Raw genomic sequence first — 10483 nt, forward strand, 5'->3', positions numbered from 1 at the left:
GGGCCAGTCCCCATGGCCAGTGGGAGATTGAGTTTTGAGGAGTGTAGCCCCCTTACAATGGCACTTCTGTGTGCAAACCCAGATCTACTCCTGGCTCTCGAGATGGGACACCGTGATCCACCCCTTCCACCAGGGGCTCGGCACAGACATGAGGTGGCAGGATCCTGACTTCACCGAAGCTGAGGTCCTCACGCGAGAAGACTGTTGAGCAGGGCCGAAGTCAGCGTGAGGGTATCAGGCAAAATACCTCCCGAGGGAGCCAGGAACACTCATTTTTGGGAGTTAGAGATGGCTGAGCTGGGTTTCTCTCTCTGGGATGAGGGGCAAGGAAGGGAGAACAGGGAAGAACATTCTGGACAGGGGGTGTGTTTTGGGAGGAGCCATCTGGCTAGAAATCTAGGCCAGGACAATTTGCCTCCCGTGTCTGAAAGCTTATACTAAACCCCTCGGAGTGGATCCCGTAATCCAAGGCGGGGTGGGGGGGGGTTTCTCAGCAGCTCCCTAACATCATTTCACCTGCCAGAGCTCAGTCCTAAAACCTGAGCCCTGAGCCCTCACCTGGCGGAAGTGGTCCCGCCCCTGGACCAGTTTGGATGAAACTGAGAAAGGGGTTGGAGGTGGTTTGGCTTCATCAGGTCATTGAAGGCTTTGAGAAAAGACTGAGGTTTCCCGAGGAAGCTGGAATTCAAGTGCATGACCCAGAACCCGCCCGATTTTCTGGCCGGCCGCCCTGCAGGGTTTGGACTGAGACTTCAACATCAGCTCAGCTGGTCTCCAGCCTGCCCAACAGGTTTGAGATTTGCCAGCGCGGCGCCTGTTTACCGATGACTGTGAGCCTTAAAAGTTCTCTCCCTCATGTCTCTCTCTTTCTCTCTCTCCCCCCCCCCCCGTTCTGTTTCTCTACAGAACCCTGACTAATTGGTAATACAACATCATCTATTGAATTTGCAGGTAAAATCCTCGTGAGCCTTTGTGAGCACTGGCCACGGGCCAGGCACCTGCTAAGCTCTCTGCACGTAGCTCCGTGGCTCCGTGACACAGCCCTGGTTCACGGATGAGGACGCGGAGGCCTGGATAACTTGCCTAAGGTCCTGGTGTGGTAAAGCTGGGTTTGGATTCAGGCTGTTCCACTCCACGCCTCCACGGGGTGGACTCGCATGTAAGATGGAACTGGAACGGTGTGAAAAGGCATTCAACACAAGAGGACAACAGGGACCAGAGATGTCATTTCAGTTGTTAATTACTGGGGGATGGGCCTGGCCGAGAAACACGCCAGGGGAGGCCAAGTCCCGAAGGTGCAGTCCCGGGAACAGCCATAAGGGGGCGGCAGGTCCAGGATGTGCCGTCCAGGGCTGGGAGCTGGGACTCCTGTCTGAGATTCTATGGGAACCCATGACTGCCTGCCTCTGGCGGGGTGGGCCCCAGCGCCCCTTAACCCAGGCCTCAGAAGGGATTCACTCCAGTCCAGGGATCACCTCTGGGGTGGGTCCGACCTCGAAGGGGTCCACCTGTTTGAAGTGCAGTTCGGAGGTCTGCCTGGGGGTGGGGTCCAGTCCAGCCTAGCCAACTGGGCAGAGGGTCAGTGCCAGGCTCCTTCGGGTGCTGCGGGTGCGGGGAGGGCCCCAAGCCGGGAGTCAGGTCACCACGCAAAAGATCCTCCGGGTAATCCGCCGCCAGATGTTGCGACCGCGGCTGCTGAGGGCCACCTTGGCCGCCTCCTGGAAGACGGCCTGGACGTTCTCCTGGAGCAGAGCTGAGCACTCGAGGTAGGCCACCGCGCCCACCGACCTCGCCATCTCCTGGCCCTAACAGGGAGAGAACGGTCAAGTTGCAGGGAGCTAGGGGCCGCCACCCCAGGGTGTCTGCAGGACAGCAGTGGAAGGTCAGTTTTTCTCCAGGCTGGACCAAGCTTGCTCACAGCTTCAGCGGGGCGCCCCTCAGTTCCTGCACTGGGTGTCTGTTTCCCAAAGCATCGACAAACCAACCAATGAGCTTCCAGCCTGACCCTGGCCTGCAGACTGAAAGCTGGGGGTGCCAAGGTTCCCCATCTGTGAGGTGGGTGGGTAGGACTATCTGGTGTATACACCACTCCCGGCTTGGCCTCCCACTGGCAGAAATTTCCAGAGTATTCCAGGTACCTTTCCAAGTATCCCTCCACACCCTTCATACCCTGAGTGTGTGGGTGATCCGTGCTGCCGAGACAGAAGGCTGAGTCCCAGAGGTTCCCTCTGGGGGACCCCCTCCCCTGCCGGCCAGGCCGCCTACCCTGTGATAGGTCACTGGCTCCAAACGATTCTTCCGCAGTTTCTTCACCAGCACCTTGTCCTTGCGCAGGTCAGTCTTGCAGCCCACGAGGATGATGGGCACCTCCTTGCAGAAGTGACTCACCTCTGGGTACCACTGTGGGGCAGGGTGGCGAGGGCATGTGTGTCAGCCTGGAGGGTGTCCCTCTCCACCGATGGGAGGATGGGCAATCCCCCCGCCCAGGCATATGCTGGCCATGATGCCCAGCAAGGCCAGCTTCGGGAGCAGAGCTGAGCCAGGCGCTAAGACTTACAGGGAGGGGCTGGCCAACCCCACGAGTGCCCTCCAAACAAGTTCTAGCATCCTTGGTAACCTGGGCTCAGAGAAGGTGCTAGAACTTTGCCTCGGTCACACAACTGCAAGTGGTCTGATCTCTGGAGGTGGGGCCCCGAGCTCTGCTCCCAACTACTCCTGAATCTTGCCCCTCTCCAAGGTCAGGGGCCCCATGATCGCCTCCCAAATTGGGTAAAACATGAAGGAAATAAGTGATCTTTTCAAAATCAAGCCGCTCATGCAGCAGCTGTGGGCCTGCTGGACGGGGCCTTCCTGCCCTGTGTCAGCTGCTCTGTGGAATGTGAGGCCCTGGGGCCTGGGGGTTTCAGCCAGGACTTGGGGGCGGGGGGAACCCACAGAGGGGGCTTTATATCTCCAGCAGCACGTGCCTGCTTAGTTTCAGAAAAATGTTGGCATCAAACCATTTGGCTTCTGGAGACAGATGGGGTCCTGGGCACACGCCCCACCCCTCCACTCTTCAGAACCTGACCTCGGAAGGGCCCCTTCTGTGACCCCTCCTGGGGGACCCCACAGTGAATGCTCAGCCCTCATCCCACCTGAGTGCTGAAACCTCCTGACCAGGTCTGACCCTCCCAGACCCCACCCCCCAGGTTCCCCAAGCCCCTCCCCTGCCCCCTCTTTCCATCAGCAGCGCCTACGCCTACCTGGTTCTGTCCAGCCTGGCCCTGCCCTCTCCCAGGACCTGCAGACTCAGATTTCTCCCCACCCCCTCCCCGGGATGTCTACAGTCCTCGATTCACCCCACCGGGCCCAGCTCACTCCTTCTCATGGTGGGAAAGAGCAAGTTCCACTGTCTCCCCTCCGCAGGCCGCTCCCTCTGCAAATCCCGATCTCGCTGCCTTGCAGGGTCCGGAGCCACGGCCCCTCTCCGCCAGCTGGCATCCTGGTCCTAGTCCCTACCGTCTTGCTGGGCCCTCCGTGCCTGCAGCTGCGCCTGGCACATAGTGGGGCTCAGTGGGGACTTGGGGGTGACTGCGGAGCAGACCGCCTGGGCTCCAGTCCTGGGGCGGCCACTTCCCTGGAGTCACACCTGGGCGTTCACCACCCTCCCCAATCTGGACATAATATTAGCACCTACTCTTAAGGGGACTGGGGGGAAGCCCGGAACAGCACCTGGCACACAGCGAGGCTTCAGCACAGGCTTCCATCATCCCCATAGTGACTGTCTCTTTGTGGCCCAGGGGTCAGCTGGCACCCATGCCTTGGCTGGAGGTGATCCCAGCAGAAGCACTGGAGGGACGCCATCTCTGATGCCCAGGGACAGCCTAGAGGACCCCTCATATTCCAGGGGGACATCCTGGAGGCAGTGGCCATGCCAACAGTGGCTGGAGTTAGGGGTTCATATGTAGCCCTTGGGCAGATCCAGACTGGGGAGATACGGGGCCTCTGGGACATGCCAGGCATGGAGTCTGCAGCATGGGGCAGGTTGGGAGCACTGGACTTGGGTGTCCAGGCCAGACCCTGCCACTGAATCCCTGGGGTGGGGGGCAGGGAAGTTGCTGTCGGGGCCTCCATGTCCCCATATATTTGCGGGACTCCATGTCTTCCAGGGCCTGATGTGCTCCAGGCTGGGTCAAAGGTGTGGGTGCAGGGAGCAGCCTGGCTTCCGGGTGTGCCTCCCAGTCCAGTACCTACCCGGTTAGGGATGTTGTCAAAGCTGTACGGGCTGGTTACGTCGAAGCAGAGGAGCAGGACACTGGCATCAGGGTAGAAGAGGGGCCGCAGGCGATCATAATCCACTTGTCCTGGGCCGAATGGGGTAGTCACGCCCTCTGGCTCTCTTGCCCACCCTCGGCACCCTCCAACATCAGGGAGATCATTCCACCAGATGGGGGTCGGGGCCAGGACCCAGTTCTGTGTCTCAGGGTCTGACCCAAATTTGACACCAAGGGGCCCAATTCCACCTGAAAGCCCCCAGCAGCGCTGACCCTGCATGTACAGCTCAGCCCAGCTGAGAGGTCCTGTTCTGGAAGGAGTGGGAGGCCAGGCAGAGGCCCAGCCCTGAGGAACAGGCCGCCATGCAGAGCCTGCTTTGCCCTGGGCTTGAGGGGAGGGAGAAAGAGGCCCCTCCAAGGTCAGGGGGCAGCTGGGGTACCCTCATGTCAAAGGAGGCAGGAGGGCAGAACTTCTAGAAACTGAAGCCAGAGTGGAATGCTTAGGAGGCCTGGGACAGCCGCCCCTTGGGAGCAAAGACCTCTGGGCGCTCCTGTCTCTAGGACCTGGAGGACGCTTCCCCAGGGCAGGGGAGGCAGAGGACACAGGCACAGGAACAATGAGAGTTCGGTTCCCTGGCCCCCCACTGCCTTGGACCTGTTCAGAAGGAATGAGGGAAGGGGGTGCTCGGCCCCACCCCGCCCCCAGCCCCGCACACCCACCTGCTGTGTCCCAGATTTGGAGGTGCACAGGTTTGCCCTTCATCTGCAGATTCACACTGAGCCGCTCGAACACTGTGGGGGTGTAGCTCTGAGGAAGAAGGGGGCAAAGGGGAGCACTGTGAAGACAGTTTCTGAAGGGGGCAGGTCCCAGTGTCACCCTCTCAGCCCTCTTGGGAGCCCAGAGCGGGCAGTTCTGGGAAGAGGCTGACTGTGGTTGAGGCTCAGAGTTTCCCAGCTGGGACCCCTGCAAGACAGGAGCAGCGGGCCTCCCAGGACATCGTCGGGCCTCCCAGGACATCGCCGGGCCTCCCAGGACATCGTCGGGCCTCCCAGGACATCGTCGGGCCTCCCCAGGACATCGTCGGGCCTCCCCAGGACATCGTCGGGCCTCCCAGGACAACTTCGCAGTTCTACCCTCAAAGCCCGGTGCGCTAAGGCCTCAGCGCGGTGCTCCGTGCCCTGCCGGGACCTTAGCCCAAGGCCTGGCGCGAAACAGACACTCTGCAGCCAACTCCTGTTTTCACCGTCGTGTGCCGAGATGGGGAGATGACCCCATTCCTGAGCCTGCCTTCACGCTGCTCGCGGCTTGCGCCTTCTTCCTCCTTCGCTGCCTCCCCACTCCCCTCCACACTAGCATCTGCCTGCGGTCTAGTTCTGGGTGCTGAGGAACAAGCAACAAGCAGAGCTCAGTGCCTGCCCTGGGAAGCATGCCGCTTTTTGGGGTTCGTCCTTTGCCTCTCACACCCAACCAAGTCCACGTTCCCCAGACAACCCTCTGGACACACCCCATTTCGGCCTCTCATTTGTCTGGTCTCCCAGAGGTCACCCAGGCCGGAGGCCTCTCGCCCTGGGTTTGCTGGGCCCATGCTCTGCTTTCTATGGAGCCCTAACAAGTGAAGGGACGGGGCCTCCCTGGTGGCGCAAGGGGTGGAGCACAGCACCGTGATGCAGCCTCTGCGGCATGAGCTCCATCCCCAGCCGGCCTGGGAGCTGATCCACGGGGCGGGGCGCAGCAGACCTCTCCCATCTCCCTGCTGCTCCCCTAAGCAGTGCATTTCCGTGGATCCGCCTGCTCTGCTCCCCACTCTGTCTCTGGTGAATCCTCTCACCCGCTCCCCACCCTTCACCTCTGGCCTGTACCCCAGTTCTTATATGCAAAAAAAAAATAAATAAAAAACCCGGGCCACAGCACAGGCCCTCTCCCCAGGGTCGCAGTGGAGGGCTGCTCACTGGGGGCTGGTTGGTGGGGTCACAGCCCGGGGGTGAGTGGGGAGACCCTGTCCCTCCCCCGTCCTCTGCTCCACGCCGGGTGGGGCTCCCACCTGCCTGTGCCCAGGAGGACTTGGAGCTACTGATGCCCGACCTGGGAGGGGCGTGCCCTCTGTGGTGGAGTGTGGGCCACCCATTGAGCCTCAGGAGGCTGGGGGGACGGGAAGGAGAGCCCCAGAGAGGCAGCGGGGACTGGGCTGCTGGAGAGGCGGAGGATGGCCTTGGGGTAGCCGCTCAGCCCGCCCTGCCCTGGCGTCCCGCCCCTGGTCACTGCCTCTGCCGAGAAGAACAAAGGTGACCCCCAGACCCCCGCCTGCCCGGGCTCCTCCCCTCGGGCCTTGGCCTGGTAGGGCTCAGTGTGGCACCCCCGCTAGGACTGCTGGCTTGGGAAGCACATATGCCTGGCTTAGGAGCTGGTGCTGGCACACACTGGCCGTGTGGCCGTGCGCCGGTCCCCTCACTGGTCATAGCCGAAGCGTGTCGCTCCCTAGTGTGCCGGGAAGACTGGCTGGTGCCGGGACCCGGCATAAAGGCCGCCCTTTTAGAATGCTGGTTGCCAGGCAGTGTCCGACCTGGCCATTGGCCGGCCCTCCAGATGGTGTCCCCTGCCTCGGCGCTGCCAGCGCGTCACCCACACCTCAGCAGAAAGGAGGCGGCGCAGGGCTCCAGGGAGACACTCATCAGGGCTCCACCAGTGCCCGCGGAGATGACACCTTTGCCCGAGTCCTCCGGGGATCAGCTGTGCATGGCCTGTGAGCTTCGCGACCTTGGGGAGCCACTGCTGTCCCCCCCATGAAGGCGAGTCAGTACTGTCCCATTCCTGAGGACGCGGAGCCCAGAGGAAGTGACTTGCCTGAGGTAACCACTGGGACAGCCGGCCGAGGACAGAGCCAGGCCTTTGGGCCGCAGAGGCAGGCTCTGTCCTGGGCAGGAGAGAAGGAAAGCCGCACTTCAAGGTGCGGGGCTGGGGGGCTCCTCAGGCTTAGAAATGGCACAGCCCCTCCCCCTGATGCTGGAACGTCACCCTGGAGACTGTCCACACCTTCTGTGGTGTTCTTTGGACCCAGAGGCAGGTCACTCTGTGCAAAGGCCCAGCGGGGCTCAGCCTTATCTGTCAGCTCTCCGTAGTCAGAGCAGGGCTGGGCCGGGCCGAGCTGGGTCAGCCCGATGACTCAGGCTTGGTCTGCTCTCACGAAGCTCACAGACGGTTCCAGGATGGGGGACACAGAATGGCAGCACACTCCTGGGACCCGCCCTATGTGAACTAAGAAGGACCCAGCTGGTCCCGGAAGGCTGCGCTGGTGCTCCCTGCCCCCTCCCGCCCCCACCTGCTGGGGGCCCCTGGGCTTTGGCCCTGTGGGAAGGTTGCTGCACCTACTGCCACCAGGCCCAGGCAGGGACTGGAGGACCCCTCCCACAGGAGCTCTCTCTACCCTATGCCCCTGCTCTGAACCCAAGGTTGGGCCACAGTCAGATGAGGGTCCCCGAGTCCCCTCCAAACCCCAGCCTGCTTCTGCTTTGTGCAGAAGGGAGTGAGATGGACCCCAAGTCTCCCTTATGTTGGCCCTCTGGGCTTGGAGAACTGCCTGGAGGAGGAGTCCAGAGGCAGGAGGAGAAGACTAGGTTGGATGGGCTTCAGAGGGTATCTTGATCAGGGCTGGGGGTCACTGTTGGTCCTTGACCCCAAGGTGAGATGGTCTCTCTGGCTTCTGGCTTCTCAGCTACCAAATGAAGGCCTTTCCAGCTCTTGGACCTTGGGGTGCTTTCAAAGCCAGAGGGGCTTCGCATGCCAGGAGGGGGAGGAGCCCCAAGGAATCCAGGGTTCCCCAAACAGGAGAAGAGCCTAGATAAGGCAGGGTCCATCCCCTGGGGACAAGCATGGTTCTCTGTCTCCTGACCGGCCTCAGCATGTCCTTCAAACAATCAGCAGCATGATACCCACCTCCGCAGCGAAACCTGCCTGAACCCGGTACACCCCCCCAGACCCAGCCTGCGAGGTGCCCTCTCCCGGGCCCTGGCTGACCTGGCCCCTCTGTGGGACTCTGGGTGGTGCCATAATTGTTGGTTTCGCGGGGCAGCATCTGGGGGCCCGGAAACACGCCCCCTCAGCTTAAACCAAATGTGCCTGGCCAGCGGAGATGACATCAGCTCCACAAACCACACCAGAGCAGGCTCAGGGCTGCCACCACGGGAGCAAGGCCTGGCCTCTCCTGCTCCTCCATGGACTCCCCGGCACCAGCACTACCCTGGGGTGTTGGCAGACACTGGAGTAGGCAGGGGGCAAAAAATGCTGGAAGCAAACCCTTGGGCTCCCAGAACTGGGCTGAGAGGTAGGTGCCAGGAGGGTGGGTCCAGCCCCATCCTGGCCCTGGCAGGTCCCGGTGCCCAGCAGGAGTGCGCTGGGGGACCATGGCAGCCAGCATGCCGGAGGGGTGTGGCCGTGCCCGGGCAGGCGCAGTGGTCTCTCCCCCTCCCCTCCCCCTAGAGTCCTCTACCCTGTGTTTGCGGGAGGAAACGGGCTGGGAGAGGTGCGCAAATTACTCAGGGCCACACCTTTGGTGCCGAGGTGCCACGCCAGCCGTGGGCCCCGAGCCTGGCGCGCTCAGGCCAAGGCAGAGCCCACGATGTCCACTGCCCGGCAAGAGCTGGGGGAGGAGAGCCTCAGTTTCCCCAGAGTGACCTTTCAGAGACCCCTGGGTCTGTCTGACTGCCCTCCCGGGGGCCCGGGGGCGAGCGCCGGCCTTACTCTCACCAGGCGAGAAGGCACCAGGCACAGCAGGGCAGGGCTCCCCACGGGCGCGCAGCTCTCAGTGGCGAGGGGACCCGACCCCAGCCCTCGGCTGCGCCCCGGTGCTCTCCCCGGCCGGCGGCCGACGCCTCTCCGGGCAGCTGTGCTGCTGCCCTCCCAGGCGGTGCCGCGGGCCGGGAGCCCCGGGCCGGCCAGGGCGACCCCGCGCCGGCCCGGCGAGGCGGGCGCAGCGCCCAGGGCGCGGGCACTCACCTCGGGGAAGGCCCCTTGGGCGAAGACCATCAGCAGCGACGTCTTCCCGCAGCCGCCGTCGCCCACCAGGACCACCTTGGCCGAGCGCGCGCCCGGCGGCGCCTCCTCGCCCGCGGGCTGGGCCGCCCTCATCGCGGGCCGGCGGGACCGGGCTGCGCGCGGGGCGCCCGGCGGGGCAGGAAGGTGGAAGGGGCGGGGCGGCCGGAGGAAGTGCGGCGGCGGGCGCCGGCCCAGGTGAGGGGCGGGCCGGCCCGCGGGCCCCGCGAGGAGCAGCTGGCGAGCACCTGCTGCGTGCGCGCGCTCGGGACAGCCTCAGCCTCGCGCTCGAGGGCGCCCCGTCTGTTGTAGGGGGCACAGGTAGCCGGTCAGTGGAAAGGGGGCAGGGCGAGGAAGGTGGCGTCAGGCTTGTTGCCCCACCAGCTTAGTGAGGACGGGGGCTCGGTCCCTGGTGCCCGTCGGGCGCCAAGCAGGAGCTGGGGACTCCTGGCGCGTGCATGTCTGCAGCCAGGTGGGAGCCGTGACCCCTTTCGGGTTAGTCGCGGAAGCTACCAGCCTGGCCTCCCCACCCTCAGCACCAGAAGTTTCGCTGCAGGCCGGTGGGTGCCTGGTCCCACCTCTGACTAGTCTCTGGGAAGTGACGGAATCTTCCAACTATAAAGAGCTGGGACAAGACCTGGCACAGGGTTGGCACCATGTGCAAAAGATTCTGATTATTTAGTCAATGCTGATGGACCCTGTGTGCCCGGGGACCCTGTGCCCAAGGGGTGGGGACCTAGAACTGTTCAAGACAAAGGCCCCTGCTGGGAAGCGCAGCCTGGAATGGCGGCAGGCAGGGCACAGGAGTGAGCCCCAGGGTCAGGAAGAGGTGCTCCTCCAGGGGCTGAGGGTCAGGGGCGCTTTCCAAGAGGAGGGGTCAGAGGCTTGAGGAAAAAGGGAGACACGGTCTGATGCAGGAGAGGGAAAAGTGTTCCAGGCAGGAGGAACAGAACATGCTAAGGCAAGAGACAGTGGCGCACTCTGGAGTCAGAAATACACAGAATTAAACGAGACGCTCCGCCACGTGACTGCTCACCCCTGTTGGGAGCCAAATTCTTTTAAAAGTGGGTTCCAGGGTTTTCCCAGATCCTGGACGGGGTGTTTTCATTGAAGCTCAAAGAAACAGGGTGGGAGGTTTTGGGTTTTGCAATGCTCCCGCCACAGGTCATGATGTCATCTTTTGTGGATTCAAAGGCAGGCAGGT

The 10483-nt window shown here is 62.7% G+C and overlaps 1 protein-coding gene across 1 annotated transcript; it reads right to left on the reverse strand.

The window, feature by feature from the left end:
* Positions 1-1196: 1196 nt before the first annotated feature.
* Positions 1197-9375, reverse strand: RHOD (ras homolog family member D). The gene is made up of 5 exons (XM_037517485.2): positions 9244-9375; positions 4974-5061; positions 4234-4343; positions 2266-2400; positions 1197-1805 (listed from the first exon to the last, which is right to left on the reverse strand). Exons 1-5 carry the CDS (start codon positions 9373-9375, stop codon positions 1635-1637), a joined length of 636 nt encoding a protein of 211 aa, XP_037373382.1. The 3' UTR covers positions 1197-1634.
* Positions 9376-10483: the final 1108 nt, after the last annotated feature.

Source organism: Talpa occidentalis, unplaced genomic scaffold (genome assembly GCF_014898055.3).
Source record: "Talpa occidentalis isolate TD23 unplaced genomic scaffold, MPIMG_talOcc4v2.1 talOcc4.17, whole genome shotgun sequence".
In the NCBI taxonomy this organism is placed as follows: domain Eukaryota; kingdom Metazoa; phylum Chordata; class Mammalia; order Eulipotyphla; family Talpidae; genus Talpa; species Talpa occidentalis.

What these genes read in the sequence shown, in the direction of transcription:
- RHOD (XM_037517485.2), bottom strand. Translation starts at nt 9,375, where the DNA reads ATGAGGGCGGCCCAGCCCGCGGGCGAGGAGGCGCCGCCGGGCGCGCGC. An exon ending in CCCAAGGGGCCTTCCCCGAG is followed by an intron (nt 5,062 to 9,243) that starts GTGAGTGCCCGC and finishes CTTCTTCCTCAG; the next exon opens with AGCTACACCCCCACAGTGTT. An exon ending in AGCCAGTGACCTATCACAGG is followed by an intron (nt 1,806 to 2,265) that starts GTAGGCGGCCTG and finishes TCTCCCTGTTAG; the next exon opens with GGCCAGGAGATGGCGAGGTC.